This window comes from Magallana gigas, chromosome 2 (assembly GCF_963853765.1).
Source record: "Magallana gigas chromosome 2, xbMagGiga1.1, whole genome shotgun sequence".
NCBI lineage: Eukaryota > Metazoa > Mollusca > Bivalvia > Ostreida > Ostreidae > Magallana > Magallana gigas.
In genome coordinates this window covers 38,021,812-38,038,831 of record NC_088854.1, presented here as the reverse complement: position 1 = coordinate 38,038,831, position 17,020 = coordinate 38,021,812, and the positions used below count along the sequence as shown (strand labels likewise).

The 17,020-nt window shown below is 33.4% G+C and overlaps 1 protein-coding gene across 4 annotated transcripts in view; it reads left to right on the top strand.

The window, feature by feature from the left end:
* LOC105330629 (alpha-1,6-mannosylglycoprotein 6-beta-N-acetylglucosaminyltransferase A) overlaps positions 1 to 16,655 on the top strand; it is a 39,047-nt gene extending 22,392 nt beyond the window's left edge. For 3 of the 4 annotated variants that reach the window (XM_011432475.4, XM_066076426.1, XM_066076425.1), the window contains 15 exons: positions 732 to 814; positions 1,118 to 1,207; positions 2,656 to 2,733; positions 2,867 to 3,037; positions 3,306 to 3,372; positions 3,731 to 3,833; positions 4,184 to 4,318; positions 4,966 to 5,099; positions 5,950 to 6,074; positions 9,364 to 9,390; positions 10,984 to 11,148; positions 11,494 to 11,640; positions 11,887 to 12,006; positions 14,999 to 15,182; positions 15,328 to 16,655. In XM_011432475.4, the coding sequence (XP_011430777.3) occupies positions 732 to 814; positions 1,118 to 1,207; positions 2,656 to 2,733; positions 2,867 to 3,037; positions 3,306 to 3,372; positions 3,731 to 3,833; positions 4,184 to 4,318; positions 4,966 to 5,099; positions 5,950 to 6,074; positions 9,364 to 9,390; positions 10,984 to 11,148; positions 11,494 to 11,640; positions 11,887 to 12,006; positions 14,999 to 15,182; positions 15,328 to 15,584 (1,886 nt within the window). In that variant the 3' untranslated portion in view covers positions 15,585 to 16,655. The remainder of the gene's footprint in view (positions 1 to 731; positions 815 to 1,117; positions 1,208 to 2,655; positions 2,734 to 2,866; positions 3,038 to 3,305; positions 3,373 to 3,730; positions 3,834 to 4,183; positions 4,319 to 4,965; positions 5,100 to 5,949; positions 6,075 to 9,363; positions 9,391 to 10,983; positions 11,149 to 11,493; positions 11,641 to 11,886; positions 12,007 to 14,998; positions 15,183 to 15,327) is intronic. The other variant, XM_034444140.2, reaches the window with a different exon arrangement.
* Positions 16,656 to 17,020: the final 365 nt, after the last annotated feature.

The following is a 17,020-nucleotide window of genomic DNA, read 5'->3' as shown; positions in this document are numbered from 1 at the left end:
TTTTGGACGGGAAGGGGGGGGGGGGGAGAATTTGACTCCCTCCCAAAAAAATTTGTTTGCTTCCCACAATAAGTCCCATGAAAAATCATTGATTTATATGTCCCACTCAGATTTTTGTAGTCAGTTCCTTTCGGAGTATCGGTATCAAAACATGAGGTCCTTTGAGACAAGAAACAGACTGCAGTGTGAATAATAATAATTTTTTTGTATGTTTAAAGGTACAACATCCGTAATTTTTAAGTCATTAGTTTTTTTTGTGATTTTTCTTAAATTTGCATAACTGGTTTTTTAATTTGATGTTTAATTTAAATTGATTGTGATTTAATTTCACACTGAAAAACATTTTCAGCAACAGCAAAATATAACAGAAATCATGCAATCTCATCAATATTTTTAGATAGTGAGAATTATCTCTCTTTTCAGTAGGACTTTGTACCTTAATTACACTTTTTGTGTGTTGATTTTGGAGTTAGTATAATTAAAGACCTGAAATTTTTTTTTACCAAACTTGTACATGTAACTTACAGGAAAACATTACAAGCTATCATGAATGTTTAGCGATGATGCTAACTTTAAAATTATTGAATTATTATAAGTTTTGTTTGCTGATGGTGTAGAAGAAATGAAAATTGAATTTTAAAATTATGCAGTAACAAGTTCAATTTTAATTAAACATCAGATCAAGATAAAATTGTCCATGTGAAGCTACAGATTTGGTGTTATTTTGACAGATCTTATTCTTGGGAAGACAGAGGCTTGTATGCTGACCGAACAGGACAAACAGGTGTACACCAAATGTGAAGGCAAGCTGGAGGTAAGGGCAGGCAACTCCTCATAGAGAACAAAATACCATTAATATAATCTTCAAACACAAGCTTTAACACTATAATACTTGTTTGGCATGGGTAGGGGCCAGTGCACTTGTTATTTTTATGAAGCGAGACCAACCCTGGGTTTTGGAAAACAATACATTGGGTGGTGTTAGTCTATTAATATTTCAGTTATTTGCCTTTAGATGTGTAAAATAGATTTTTGCCTATTTCGTATTGTGAGTATCTTCCATTACCATGTGCTTTGATGTGTATTCTGAGTACAAGTGTCCCTGTTTTTTTTTCAGTGGATGAGACAGATGTGGCAGTCTGACGCGTGTTATGCCTCCTATGGAGTGGATGGCTCAGAGTGTTCATTTCTGATGTATCTGAGTGAGGTAGGTAATCAACAAACAAATCATTTCTGATGTATCTGAGTGAGGTAGATACCTCAACAAACAAATCATTTCTGATGTATCTGAGTGAGGTAGGTACCTCAACAAACAAATCATTTCTGATGTATCTGAATGAGGTAGGTACCTCAACAAACAAATCATTTCTGATGTATCTGAGTGAGGTAGATACGTAAACAAACAGATCATGTCTGGTGTGAGTGAGGTAGGTACCTCAACAAACAAATCATTTCTGGTGTGAGTGAAGTAGGTACCTCAACAAACAAATCATTTCTGATGTATCTGAGTGAGGTAGGTACCTCAACCAAAAAATCATTTCTGGTGTTAGTGAGGTGGGTACCTCAACCAACAAATCATTTCTGGTGTGAGTGAGGTGGGGACCTCAACAAACAAATCATTTCTGATGTATCTGAATGAGGTAGGTACCTCAACAAACAAATCATTTCTGATGTGAGTGAGGTAGGTACCTCAACAAACAAATCATTTCTGATGTATCTGAGTGAGGTAGATACGGGTACCTCAACAAACAAATCATTTCTGGTGTGAGTGAGGTAGGTACCTCAACAAACAAATCTTTTGTAGTGTATCTAAATGAGGTAGGTACTGGTACCCCAACAAACAAATCATTCCTGGTGTGAGTGAGGTGGGTACATCAACAAACAAATCATTTCTGGTGTGAGTGAGGTGGGTACCTCAACAAACAAATCATTTCTGATGTATCTGAGTAAGGTAGGTACCTTAACAAACAAATCATTTCTGGTGTTAGTGAGGTGGGTACATCAACAAACAAATCATTTCTGGTGTGAGTGAGGAGATACCTCAACAAACAAATCATTTCTAATGTATCTGAGTGAGATAGATACCTCAACAAACAAATCATTTCTGGTGTGAGTGAGGTAGGTACCTCAACAAACAAATCATTTCTGATTTATCTAATGAAGGTATAGAAAGTTTACTGAACAATTCATTTCTCATGTAGTGGTATCTCAGTGAGGTACATGTACTGGAAGGTACTTCAACCAACAAATTGTTTCTGGTGTATCAAATAGGGGTTGGAACTTCACCAAATAATTAATTTTTAAATGTACCAGGATTTTAAGTGAGCTGTAATAGCTACTTCACTAAACAAATCACATCTGATATTTCTATGTGAAGTAGGTACTTTATCCTAAATATCATACTTGATCAAAACATTCAATTCTGATCAACACATGCATTTAAATGAGCTAGGTAGCAGCACCAGCACCAAACATTGACCATGAACTAGTGTTGTAGCTTAGTTTTTCATAATGACAATGTATTGTTTGAGGTACCAATACATGTAGTACTAGTATTTAGAAGAGTTTAGAAGAGTTGGAATGTTTCATTTGTTATATCCAAGCTTATAACTTTTTGCCCAGTATAAATTCCCAAATATCTCTTCTTTTTGACAGGTTGAAGGATGGTGTCCTAAAAGAACATGGAAAAAAAATGTCAAAGTTCCTATAGAAGATAAATCCAAAGTCCAATATGTAAAGTTTCTCTCTCATTTAGCTGGGATTTTTTTTATCTGATATACAGTTATGTTTAACATTTTGTGAATTCACCTAGCTTCTCCTTTATCTTATTGTGATTTGTGTATTGGAGGTGTGCTTTGATTTGCAGATTGATACCAACGATGACATTGAAGGGTTGATGAAGATTTTGGTGGACCCCAATGAGAGGCAGGGCTACGCCTGGATCAGAATGAGGATCAGAAAAATGTGGCCGAAATGGGTCCTGGCGGCGGGGAATCTGAAAGAGAAACAAAAGCTGGAGAAACGCAGGCGGAAGAAGGTCCAATATTGAAATCTATTTTTTTTATGGATAAATTTTAGAGGACTTTAAATGGAAACCTATCCTCTTGTTTTTCCTATTAGAATTAATAAAATATTTATATAATTCTCGTTTTATAGCGTAAAAATATTATTTGATTTAAAGTACCACGGAAAAATATGTAAAGTGGATTTAATTTAATTCAATTATTCATAATTATTCCTGAAACAGCATTCAAAAATATTTCAAACCTATTACATTTTATTGATGAAGTTGTCAATATTTTCAGATTCTTGTCCATTTGGGGCTGCTTTCTAAACAGTCTGGCTGGGGATTTGCTGAAAATCAATTCAAAGGTGAATTCAAGTGAAAGTAAACTACATATCTTAAATCATACAACATACTCTCATGTGTGAAATTTTATGTACTTTAACAATTCATCCATCTTATAGAACTACATATACAATGTAAAATCATTGTTTAGTTAATACATACTGAACTTATATGTCTCAATCATTTTATCCTTTGGATAATTCATTTTGGCAACAGGAATACTTCAATAATCTGTAGATAGGTCAAGAAAGAGACTAGCACATGATTAATGGTGTCTCTCTTAATGACGAAAAACATAGATGCATGTATAAATTTAGACAGTTTTCCCAAACATTTCGTTGCATGTGAACTGTCTATGAGCATGAGTTTTATGATTGTTAGGTGGACCTCTAGGAGAACTCGTTCAGTGGAGTGACCTGATCTGTACCCTGTATGTGTTGGGACATCAGCTGACCATTACCAGTGAAACTTATCAGCTGGAAAAGTAAGTTACGATCCTAAGTACATGTATAAAGTTACACAGCTGATAGAGAAAATTTACAAACTTGAAATGTACATGTATGTTATGGTGATAAACTATGGAATAGAGAGAAACTTTAAAGTTGGAAAAGATGTAAAAGTTGTAGTATTTAGATAAACTTGAAATGTAATTTATCATGTTGATGTACGGTATTAGTCTATCTAGGAAAGCCGCTTAACATTGCAAAATACTTGTAATTCAAGATGTTAATGTACTGAAACATGCATACTTGTAGATGATAAAAGGATACAGTATAATTATTGTTTTCATGTATACATACTGTGCTAATAATCTGCCTCTTTTTTTTCCCGTAGGATCTTAAGTAAGCTGCCCGCTGCTAATTCACCCTGTCAGAGCAGGACTGACCTACCTGTCCATATCATCTACACAGACATTGTGGGACTCAGGCAGTTCAAGAGATATGTTAAAGGAGGCTATGGCAAATTCAGGTTAGTATAAAAGTTCATCTTCTTGTGCATTTATATGACGGCTAAACTGCCATGTCTCAAACTCCTTGGAGCAGGGAAAAGTTCTAGAAGCAGATCTGTAAAGTGAAGTTGTGTGGTTTGTTTACATGTAAAAATGGTGCCTTTAGTTTTGTGTCTGATTTAAGATGATACTTCACATTTCCAGGTTAGTGCATTTGTTAAAAATAAAGTTTTAAGCAAGTAAAGTGATGATATTAGTAGTAAACATTAGGGAATTTTTTGGCATTAGGTATTTCCACAGATACATATATTGGACAGTTAGGTTAATCAGTTCAAATCTAGTGCAAGTTTTTTTGAAGCTCTACAGCATGTCTCTCCAAATTTTTCTGTTGAGTTACTGAACTGGAGCTAGGAAAACTTTCAGATATGCAGGAATTTGAGATATCAGGATGTCGTGATGCTTAAAAATGGCAGTTAGAAAGAAAAAAAATCTCTTATAGAATTATCCAGTGTTTTCAACGCACAAATACACTGAATTCAAGATGCAAAAATTTGACTGCACCTTATGAATGGAGCTTAGCATTGCCTTACTTTTCAGTGATAACTCTTTGGCTATGTCTGTAATGTTGATGGTTTGACATGTTTAAGTATTATATTTCTGTTTTCAGCTGCTTGTTGAGAATTGTGGACTCCTTCGGTACAGAACCTGCCTACAATCTACGCATGTACGCCAAGGCCCACAAAATCCTCACCTCCTGGGGAGGACAGGACCTGCTTCCTCAGCAGTTCTTCACCATGTTCCGTAAGGCAAACTTTTCAGTCCTATATAACATTGTATAATTATGTTATAGATATACAGTTGAACTTCGATATCTCAAACACTGATATCTCAAATACAGTGAATATGTCGAAGTGATTTGTAAGTCCCAACCACTTATTTTTAAAAGTATTTTACCCTCAATATCTCGAATACCGTACTTGGATATCTCGAAGTTTTAAATAGTCCCATCTAGTTCGAGATAACGAAGTTTGACTGAATAATATCAATAGGGTAAGCCTTGTAGATATAAAGAGACTTTAATTGTTTGCATTAATTTGAAATAATCATCTGCCAACCTAGTTACTGTCTGTCTTCAATAAGGGAAGAAAATTACCATCCATAATGATAATTATTATTATTACAGGTAATCAAATCATCATAATTTCACTTTAGCCTTTCCTCATTCACCTGATTTCAACATTGAAATCCAAACGTATTACAAAAACTGCTTCGAAATTCAATGGGGCCAGATTTAAGTGAAGACTATTTGGGGGTTTTTAAGTTGTGGGTAATGAGTATACCCATGAAGTCCACAAAAACTGAGCCAATTACAAATTCTAATGAATTCACTGTCATAATTTTATTTTTGTAAAAAACTTCATGAAAAATGATATAATTGAATTAATTGTAGATTTATTCAACCTCGATACTAAATTGGTTTATAGATTAGATAAAGAGTATCCTAGTTTTTGTTGTGTAATCGTTACACATTTGTAATGTGGTATTATAAGCATGGTGCATGTACATGGAAAGGTGTAAAAACACCATAGAAGCTACCTGTTACAATGCATCATCCAGTTGATCATTTCTGGGTTTACTTACTGTATTTTAGCTCACAGTCCTGACAATTCTTTTATGGGATTTGTGGTGGAACAACATTTGAATGACTCGGATGTGAAGGGAATCAAACGAGAGAACTGGGCTTTGGTATATGGCAAAAACGACTACATGTATGAGGTAAGTTGATACACATACCACATAGCACCCAGCATTAAATGTATTTCTGTCTATAGTTAACGTAAGATTATTCCTGTACTAGAGTAATAACATTTTACTAAATACGAGTAATTGTTATAAATATAGTACAGGAAATAATCTTACTATTATAAAAGAAAATATTTTAACATTAGGTACTTATGACACATATGCGGTGATTGATTTGAACATATTTTATTGTCTGCTGGTGTGAATAAAAGGATTGGGCACAAGTTCTTAAAACTTAAAATGCCCTTTCCTACATATGGTGATTTCCAAATAGCTTATACAGACCCTGAAACGTACTACTACACCAAAAAAGCGTGCGACTTTCGTGCGAGAAACGTTTCGTGTAAACCGTTTAGCGTTTCGTGTAAACCGTTTAGCGTTTCGTGTGAATCGTGAAACGTTTCGTGTAAACCGTTTAGCGTTTCGGGCAAAGCGTGTAAATCGTTTCGGGCAAAGCGTGCGAGAACCGTGTGAAACGTTCATCAGATTTCATTCGGAACTCTCTGACAATTTCATTGTTTCAAAATAGCGCTCGTGTTAAACATTACTTTAAACTGATTGGCAAAACTCCTTTGAGATATTCTCGTGAAAAAAATCTATAAGAAATGATATACTTATCTTTTTACAAAATTGAATTAATTTTTAACAAACAAAAGAAAAGTACGAAGTACGTATTGAAAGAAGACTAGTTACTGAGACTATTCGGCTGTGTACAACCAGTACACATAACCTCGGACATCGGGTAAGACCTGCACCTGGCTGAACCTGTCAATCAAACTCTGTGTATTCGTTTTCATTGGATGGTCACGCGTCTCTTTTTTTGTCAAGAGCCAATAGAAATTCAATGACTTCAAGGTAGTCGGAATCAGTATTTGATGATGCACACAATTTCAATGATAGATTATTTAACATTAATTTAAACAACATTAAACGTAAACATAGAAAGAAAATATTCTGTTCATTTCTATGAAATGCGGGAAGTAAATTCTTTTGAATCCCGATTAAAAATATTTCTACAAGTTATTATTTTAATTATTTAAACACTGATAACGGAAAACAACAAGTAATTAACACACTGAAATTTTCCTAAAATGTACACATGTAATTAATTATTATGGGAATATATATGCATGGTATTTAATTCAAATAGATTATGATAGAAATATTGTACGCCGTTATGCGGGGCGCCGGTTATGTATACGAATATTTTTAATTTTTTGTTCTTTCCGAAATCCAAAACAGTAATGACAACTTTCTTTATTGTTTAATCCATTGATTTTTCTCTGTGATTTTATGTACGGAGCATTTATTTAAGCGAATGATTCGACATAAAAAAAATTAATCGGTTGTTTTATAGCATTTTTCTAACTTATGTGACTAATTTTATTTTACATAACTTTCAAAATTATCAATGTAAATAATTACAGGTTTATTTACAGTTAGTATTTTTACATCGTATTCTATGAAACCAATAAAAATATTAATGTGAGAAGAAAAAACAAATCCCGCCGAATACTAAAAAACCAAATTATCAATGTAAATAATTACAGGTTTATTTACAGTTAGTATTTTTACATCGTATTCTCTGAAACCAATAAAAATATTAATGTGAGAAGAAAAAACAAATCCCGCCGAATACTGAAAAACCGATTTCAGTTTGTAATCATACGGATTTTATTTTTGGTATTGAATATTGTGTTACGGTAACTTTTTTCTCTGGAATTTTTATTATTTACGGGACTAATAAGAATCATGGATATTTCTTTTGAGCAATAAATATATTTATAGAAGTAATATTTTTGGCTAATTCTGTGAATAAATAATTTTTTTCTTTAAATATAAGTACCAAATTAATTTAATTAATCAATTCAATACTTATGTACATATATGTTTCTAATATCAGTATTTCTATTATTTTGTGTTTTCTTCAAATTGATATTTACGAACAGAGTCAGGGTAAAAATCCGAGAGGACCCGAATCGATCAGGATAAAAGCATGTCCAAAGCGTGTGAAAAGCGAGCAAATCGTTTCGTGCGAGAATCGTTTCGTGTAAACCGTTCAGCGTTTCGTGTAAATCGTTTCGCGTTTCGGGCAAAGCGTGCAGCGTTTCGTGTAAACCGTTCAGCGTTTCGTGTGAACCGTTTAGCGAGCGTGTAGCGAGCGTGCAGCGAGCGTGTGGTGTAGTAGTACGTTTCAGGGTCTGTAGTTAAACTTATTAAAAGTGAAGATTCCAGAATGTAATTGGACAAACAACTTAATTTAAGGAATTAAGAATCATTCTTTGAGTATTATGAGTTGATGTTTTCGGTAGGGCTTTATGATAGTTTTTATCATGTCCTGCCAATAATTATCACCGTAATATTTAAAGAGTGATTCCTAATTTTCAGTAATTGTATGATTTGATTATTGATATTGATACGCTATTATCATTTGTATAATTATGCAGACTCCGCTTGAACCCTGCACTATATCACTGATTAAATTGTTAATATCAGTACTCTATTATCATTTTTTATAATTACGCAGACTCTACTTGCACCCTGCACTATGTCACTAATTAAATGTATTGGACTACAGTTAACAAATTTGATTTGTATTGTTATCGCATACAATCACATACAAAGACACTGGAAAATGTAAATATGCAAGGAATAAAGACCATCCAATACTTTATTTCCCAAATGTGTCTATTGTGTGGTTGCTTATTTCTCTGTGAAGTATTTTGTTTTTGATAATTATGCTGCCTTTGATATTGGCATGGTTAAAGGTATATATAATTTGCTTCCTTTTTTATGTAGAAAGGAAAAGTGATCCATATTATCGTTCTTTATATTCTTATTTGATAACTGCATGCTATTGGATGCATTCAAAATGACTTATTAAACTCCAATAGCAAGAACAACCTGCCTGTAAAATTAATGGCATCTACATGTAACAGATAATGAAAAACAATTTATTATCAAATCCATTGTTACAAATAATCGCCATATAAACTTGAATTTAAATTTTGATTAATGCAAACCTATAGCAGCTGCCCCTATCTGTGATTATATTTTGGGTTAAATTTGTACCTATTTTGTAATTAGTTTCAGCTGAAGAACTTGCCTATTCATGTACTGGAATTTGTTAAAGTATTTTGAAGTTAGAGGATTAGTCCCTTCCAAGTCAAAAGTCAAAATTCAGTAACTTCCAATTCAATGATTTTAAATTAAATCCTTAAAAAGTCAATTTTTTAATTTCTTTTGCTTTCTTTGTTATCAGAATGCAACTCGAGTGTCCTTATACAGGGTACGATGATTGATATATGGTGTGTTAATTGGTAACTAACCTCACGTCATTTGGTTTTTAACTTTTAACTGTAGTGTGTATCAAGTCTGCATTCTTTCTATAAAAAAAAAAAGATTCGCATTATATCACTGCGATTACTAATCTTTTGAAGGAAGGAAATAAAGTTTTATCAGACAATTTATTTATTAACAAGAAAGTTTGTTAGTTGAATTTTAATGTTCTTTTTCATATTAATATGTCATTATGTATATATAGAAATCTAATAAAAAATGATCAAGGATCACTGGCATTGCATATACATGTACAGTCAAACTTCGTTATCTCGAACTAGATAAGACAGTTTAAAAACTTCGATATATCCCAATATTTAAGATATCGAGGGTAAAATACTTGAAAAATAAGTGGTTGGGACTTACAAATCACTTCGACATATCCATTGAATTTGAGATATCAGTGTTCGAAATATCAAAGTTCAACTATATATCTGTAAAACACTCCAAACCATCTGCACTTTTCTTTTACAGCTCCACTTAAGAATAACCCATTTATAAATGAAACCAATTTGTAAGATACATGTATATGGGCATAACTATTTGTAGGGGGAAAAAAGCAAACAGATATTTTATGTAAGTTTCATGTAGTGTTTTTTTGCATTGTGAGATTAGCTTCTGAAGGAAGGAGCCTATAGAAGGCATAAATTATGAAAGACAAAAAAGAAATTGAATTGGCCCATTGTCAGTACTTGTAACATAATGAGAGACTGCAGGCTGGTCAAAGGTTTCCATCAATGGAAAATATGCACAAATTGTTTCCAATTATGACAACAAAGGTCATTTTCAGCAATACTAATCTTAGAATATCTAGGTCACTGTAACCTCATTATATGAATTAGTTGTGTGAGAAAGTATGAGCTTTAATTCAACTTTTATGCTGCTTATATGCTCCTCTGTCTTTACTCAAGATCCTAAGACAGTGGACAAAATTTTGCTTTTCTCAATGTTTACAGCAATTAGATATTTCTATTGCCGGTAGAATTCAATAAATGATAAAATGCCTCTTGAATTTAAATCTTCTGGTAAGTTGAAATGTCCATATATATTTTGTAATATTTCAAAAAATCCTTTGATAGTTTTAAAGAACTGAGGACAATTGATGAAACTTTTTCTTGATTGTGAGATCAGGTGTATCAGATATACATGTATACCCATTAAAATAACCACAAAGAAAAAAGTAGTTTAAGAATGAATAGATAGCTGTTCAAGGTTTAATTCAATTGCAGGATCCCAAGGTAAATGCTCTTGTGAAAATAAGAAGGTATTTTCGTTAACTCATGAACTGTAGCAAGAGATTTAACTCTTAAAATTTGTAGATCAAATAATACTCGACTCACCATCAATATATTTACTGTATATCAGAAAAATGAGTCACCATGCTCATTGTATTTTATTCCCACTACATGTATTTATTTTCATATGCTGAAATAATCAAATGAAACAATTTGACATGCACCAACCTTATTATCATTCACTCAGAATTACATTCATTAAAGCCAAATACTTGTCATTGATTGACGGTTTGATGGCATGATTTCAGGGCAAAGACAAGTACCTGAATACAATCAAGAAAAGACTAGAGGTCCACGGCACGGTTTATGTGGATGCGAAGGCCAAGACTAAGCGCTCCTACATGCCCAGCTTTGTCACGAACCATGGTCTGCAGAAACCAGAGGATTTCCATGTACTGCTGAGAAAGTCCAAGGTAGAAACTGTTATATTAAAGTTAAAACTATACTTGAATTATTGAATACAAGTTGCTGGACTTAATAGTTTATGAATTTTAGCAGGGTTTTTTTCATGCCATGCATATTAATAGTGCATAGTTGATTTTTTAAAATTTAAATTAAAAAAAGAAGAAAAACAAATCCGTGATTAAATTTTAACAACTAGGAAAAAATTAAGAAAAGAGTTCAAAAGATGTTTTTATGATAAAACAATAAAAAGGTAGTTAAGTATGAACTAAACTGTTTTGACATATTTTACTTTTATCTCATTTGGTTTTACAAATGAATCATTATTTAGGATTAAACTGTTCTAACTCTTGTAGATATTTGTTGGTCTCGGATTTCCTTATGAAGGTCCTGCTCCTCTGGAAGCCATAGCTAATGGTGCTGTTTACCTCAATCCTAAATTTGCAACCCCCCATAGTAGTAAAAATATACAGTTCTTCAAGGGCAAACCAACAGCAAGAGAGGTAAGATCTTAGAAGATTACATGGGGGCTGTGCATTCTATTCTGCATTACATTAAGTACCATATTCCCTCTGTAATTCACCTGATAATCAAGACCCTTTTCCACTCTGCTGTATTTTCAATATATAATTTTGTGAAGACTGAATCCTCTGTTCATTTTATTGAATGAAGTACCGGTATTTATGAATGAGCTTGGTGTACATGATACACTTGGACTGGGTAAAATCTTTATTTTCCTCATTCTGTAGCTGACCAGTCAACATCCTTATGCTGAGCTGTTCATTGGTGAGCCGTATGTATACACAGTCAACATGCACAATGACACACAAGTCCTAAAGGTGCTGGACAAAATTCTTCAGAACAAAGAGGTTAGTCCATTTAAAGACTGAGGTCTGTATACTGTAGATAGGGAAAAGATTGCAGTGTTTTTAACTAGGGGCTCCACTCTGTGGGTGCCCAATAGTGATCAGTCTGTCCATCTGTTTGTCCTTCCATCCATCTGTCCATCCGAGATCGCTTGTCTTTAGCATATATGTTTTTTCCCCTTGGCCAAATCTGGCTCATACTTCATCCATAGGGTTCCTTTAGGTAAAGGGTGTGCAGTGACCTTGAACCATGATTCTAGGTCTGAGGTTAAGGTCATAGCGGACTTATAAATAAAATCCTTGTATGGGCCATATCTTCTCTCCCCTTGATCCGCTGTAACTCATACTTCACTCACAGAGTGTCTATGGTCAAAGGGTGTGCAGTGACTTTGAATGAAGTTTGTAGGTCAAGGGTTAAGTCATATCAAACCACACAAAAATCTTTTTTTTTCAGAGTATATATACTTTCCACTAAGCCTGATTCCCATTCACAGAGCTTTTGAGTAAAGGGTATGTAGTGACTTTGAACTAAGTTTCAATGTCAAATTTGAAGGTCATAACAGAATTTCTAAGGTATAGGACAAGGTCAAAGCAAAATTATCTGAAATTCTTTTCATTTTATTGTCTATTATTCAAGCGGGGTAATTTGAGATGGTCACCATCTCCACATTGACTAGTTTAACTATGTTAGCAATTAGACAATTTTCCGTGAACATAAAGCCACAGTAAATATTGAGCGATGTATTCACCATCTCTGCCATTACAGATGTTATTGATAGATGCATGATAGGGCCTAAGTTACCATTTTCCAATCGTAACCATAGTACTGTAAAAAAATATCAAGCATATATATATATGATTTAATACAACTAATGCTAATTAAACCATGGTAATTATAAGGTAAGATTCATTTCATCTAAATCAGGATTAATTTTATGATGAAAGAATTGATTATCCATGAAATTAGAAACATCATGAATGGTACTAACACAGGAAATCGTGAAATCTTAGACATGGGGAATTAAAGACATTTACAATATTCAAAAGCTACAGGTGATGGAAATATATTGAGATATATTTCAAGGACCTTGCACATGTACATGCATTTATTAAAAAAAAAATCACTAAATAATAACAGAGTATACATTGTGTATGTACGACAGCTACCAGAATTGAAGAGTGAAGAATGAGATTTTCATGATATGGAAAGCCATAGATGGTGATAACGTTTCGGCTTTTCAGGCTTATGCCCCTGATATCAATTATCAGGGGTACAGGCTTATGCCCCTGATATCAACTATCAGGGATACAGGCTTATGCCCCTGATATCAACTATCAGGGATACAGGCTTATGCCCCTGATATCAACTATCATGCCCCTGATATCAACTATTAGGATACAGGCTTATGCCCCTAATATCAACTATCAGGGATACAGGCTTATGCCCCTGATATCAACTATCATGCCCCTGATATCAACTATCAGGGATATAGGCTTATGCCCCTGATATCAACTATCATGCCCCTGATATCAACTATCAGGGATATAGGCTTATGCCCCTGATATCAACTATCATGCCCCTGATATCAACTATCAGGGATACAGGCTTATGCCCCTGATATCAACTATCAGGGGTACAGGCTTATGCCCCTGTTATCAACTGCCAAGATCAGTGATACCAGCATCCTATTTTGGTTTTTCTAGCGTCATCTTTCTGACAAGCTTTTCTTATCACTTTAGAATTTTATTTGACTTTAGATATCATATATAATGAATGACATTTTGACTTGATACTGATCAAAGGTCAATGACTTAGCAAGTGCTTTTAACAAACAAATTTTTTATAATTCATTTGAAACATGTTGTTATTCTTTTTATGTAGATAGGTATTTAAACAATTTAGTTCTGTTGATCTAGAGTATGCAAAATGTAAGTCAAGTTGCACACCTTCGAAACTATGCATGTTGCTTTTGCACATATGTGAGGTATTGTGTATTGAAAGGCTTTTTTTTTTATAATTTATTTCTTTTTCAAAGAAACAGACATGCAGAACAGACATTCAATCATGTGTATTGAAAGGCTTAATCGATATAGTGTTTCTTCTTTAGTTCACATATTGCATTGATGTTATTTACTTATACATGTACATTTAATTTCTTGAATTATATACATGCAGAGTAAATCAAATCACACAATTATTTTGAAAGAAAAGAGCTAAAGAATAGTTATATGTGTACATACAAACATATTACTCATATTTTTGCATAATATGTAGGTAACACATATTTCAAGGTGTCTGACTGTCATACAGTTTTGTATCAAAGTTAAAAAAAAAAATTCTCACACATTATACATACCCCGGTAATTATGAATATATAAGCAAAATGCATATCAATTCTTCTTGATTGTGACCTCCAGGTCAAACCTTGCATGAATTTGAAGGAAAGTCTTCATTGGTTTTTCAATAGAGGTAATTAATTAGATACTGTGCATTGATCAGATTACTGGGCTTCTAAGTACATATTCAAACCTTTAAGCCTTATTGTATCAAGGCGTTTCAAGACAGGATAATTGCTCCTCCTTTTTCTAACAGTTAATTGGTTTAAGCTATGGGTGCACAGTGAAAGTTTTTATTAAGGTTTTTAACTTGAAGACACACTAACACTGTAGCCCTCATCTAAAGCTGTTTCTACATCAGACCTACAAAAAGGTTGTGGTTTCCCATCAACTTGTATAGGACAGCACTGGTTTAGGGGTTTGTAATAATATCATGCAAATATCTTATCATGTCAAGTTTAATTCTGAGAATAGCGCATATGAAGCATTTACACAGCTTTTGGGAATAAATGTACTAACTAAACTCTATCCATTTGATTACAGTCTGTAACTTTCATTGAATTTATACGTGCATGTACTTAACAAATTATCATGCATGTAGGTTCATTTGAACAAATCATATTTGTGCAATACAAAATGAATTACTTAACAATTGCAGTTCACATCCCACATGCCATATGAGTTTACAGAGGAGGGTATGCTGCAAAGGATGAACGCCTACATCGAACATCAAAACTGGTGTCAGTTCCAGAAGCAGGAGGCAAAATGGCCTCCACATTCAGCCATTTCTTTTGTCATGGGAGCTGATGGCCAATCCTGTAAAGATGCTTGCTGGCAGCAAGGTAAAACTAGATTTTTGTAGAATTATCCTTGAATTTAAAGTTAGCAAGAAACAAAAAAAAAGTAAACTTTTATTTTAGTGAAAATAGAATTGGTATGACAAATGATCAAGTTGGAATTGTAGCATATTGTTTCTTTATTTTTTAGGATTGATTTGTGAACCTAGTCATTTTCTGCAAATTAATTCAGCTAGGTCCATGAAGCAAGCCAAAGTGGACTGTAGTCGTGAAGATTATGTGGCAGACATTTTCTACCCAGGGTACGACCCTCACTCTAAGGAGTGTGTTTTTCAGAAAGAGGAGCTATTATTCAGCTGCGTAGGCCAAAAAACAAATTTCTGTCGCTTTTGTCCGTGTCGAAACTACATTAAGGGTCAGACAGCGCTGTGTCAAGAATGTTTATGAGTAACCGGTTTCCAACTGGTTCAACTATCACCTGTGTGAAAGGTTTTACCTGAAACCATAGATACCATTTTTAAATACATGTAATAGGAAGCTGATGTACCCTGTGCATTTAATATCAAAATTATTTTTAATCAAAAGGAAATATTATTTAATATAGTCATTTTCCAAAAATTTGAAAAGAAAAAGTCATTTTTAAGAATTTATATAAAGGGTTGTATTTTTAAATATTTTTTTTTGTTTACAAATATGTTTATGATAAGATTTTTCCAATCAAAGGGAGAAGATTTATGCAGATGGTCTTGGTACTTTCTATGTGTTCATCATTCCATATGTGTATAATGCTTATTTTGGAGGAACATTACTTCATCATATTCATTATGTATTTATTGAACTGTGTGTACTGTATTCAGTTTTGATGTACGTACTTTAAAAATTTCAAGGTGTTTGAAATATTGATGCAGTTATACCTCATGGAAATGCCCAAAACTTGCACATGCATATTCACTGTAACGGTTTGTTTATTAATCAATTATAAATGTAAACATGATACATCATAACCAGCATTATCTGATTCATCTTAATTATAGGTACAGTGTATGTAGGCAGATCAAAATCAAATCAGACAAATCAAAATGTTCTTATCGATTATCCCTACCTAAAGTACCATTAAAACCTGTTTTATATTGATCAAAATCCTTTTTAAAAAAAACACTAAACTTATAGCCATTAAAACTTATTAAGTAAGTTATTTGTTTAATGAACAATGGGATAGATTATCATAGTACATGTACCTATTGCATAATTCAGTAGAAATCAACTAAATGCATAATTGAGTGAATGGAACACACAGTTTTACATATAGAGCTGATCTCACAAGTAACAGATATAGAGTGAAGAGTGTGATACAGTATGGTGTGTATTTATTTTATGAATGACACAATCATTGTCTTCAAAAAGCTTTACTGTTGTGCTTTATTTTATGATACAGGCAAACCTTTTTAATATCTATAACATTATTAACATAGGATAGAGAGGACAAACTATCCGTGGTATTTGAGATATCAATATTTGACTTAGGCGATCATAATTTGATTTTTAGTTTTACGGATTTTTTTCCAAGAAAAGTCAAGTCGGAGGACGAAAAAAAAAAAAAAAAAAGACATGTCAGCTGCTGGCCCGGGTACTCAGAGGCAACTCTTGCTGCCATATATCACTACCACCTCCGATTGTGAGGACTCCAACCGTGCGCATTGCATGCAGACACTAGGTCTGAGGGTCTGTTGTTTTGCATTGGATGAATTGGTTTGCAAGTGTAGTTTTACTGCAGGGACCAACCTAGAGCAACATTTTTGGGAGACTTCAATTCTCTCTAACAGAAAAATATAGAGAGAAGTTTGAGAAATCAGGGAGACTTCCATTACTTGACAATGGCATAA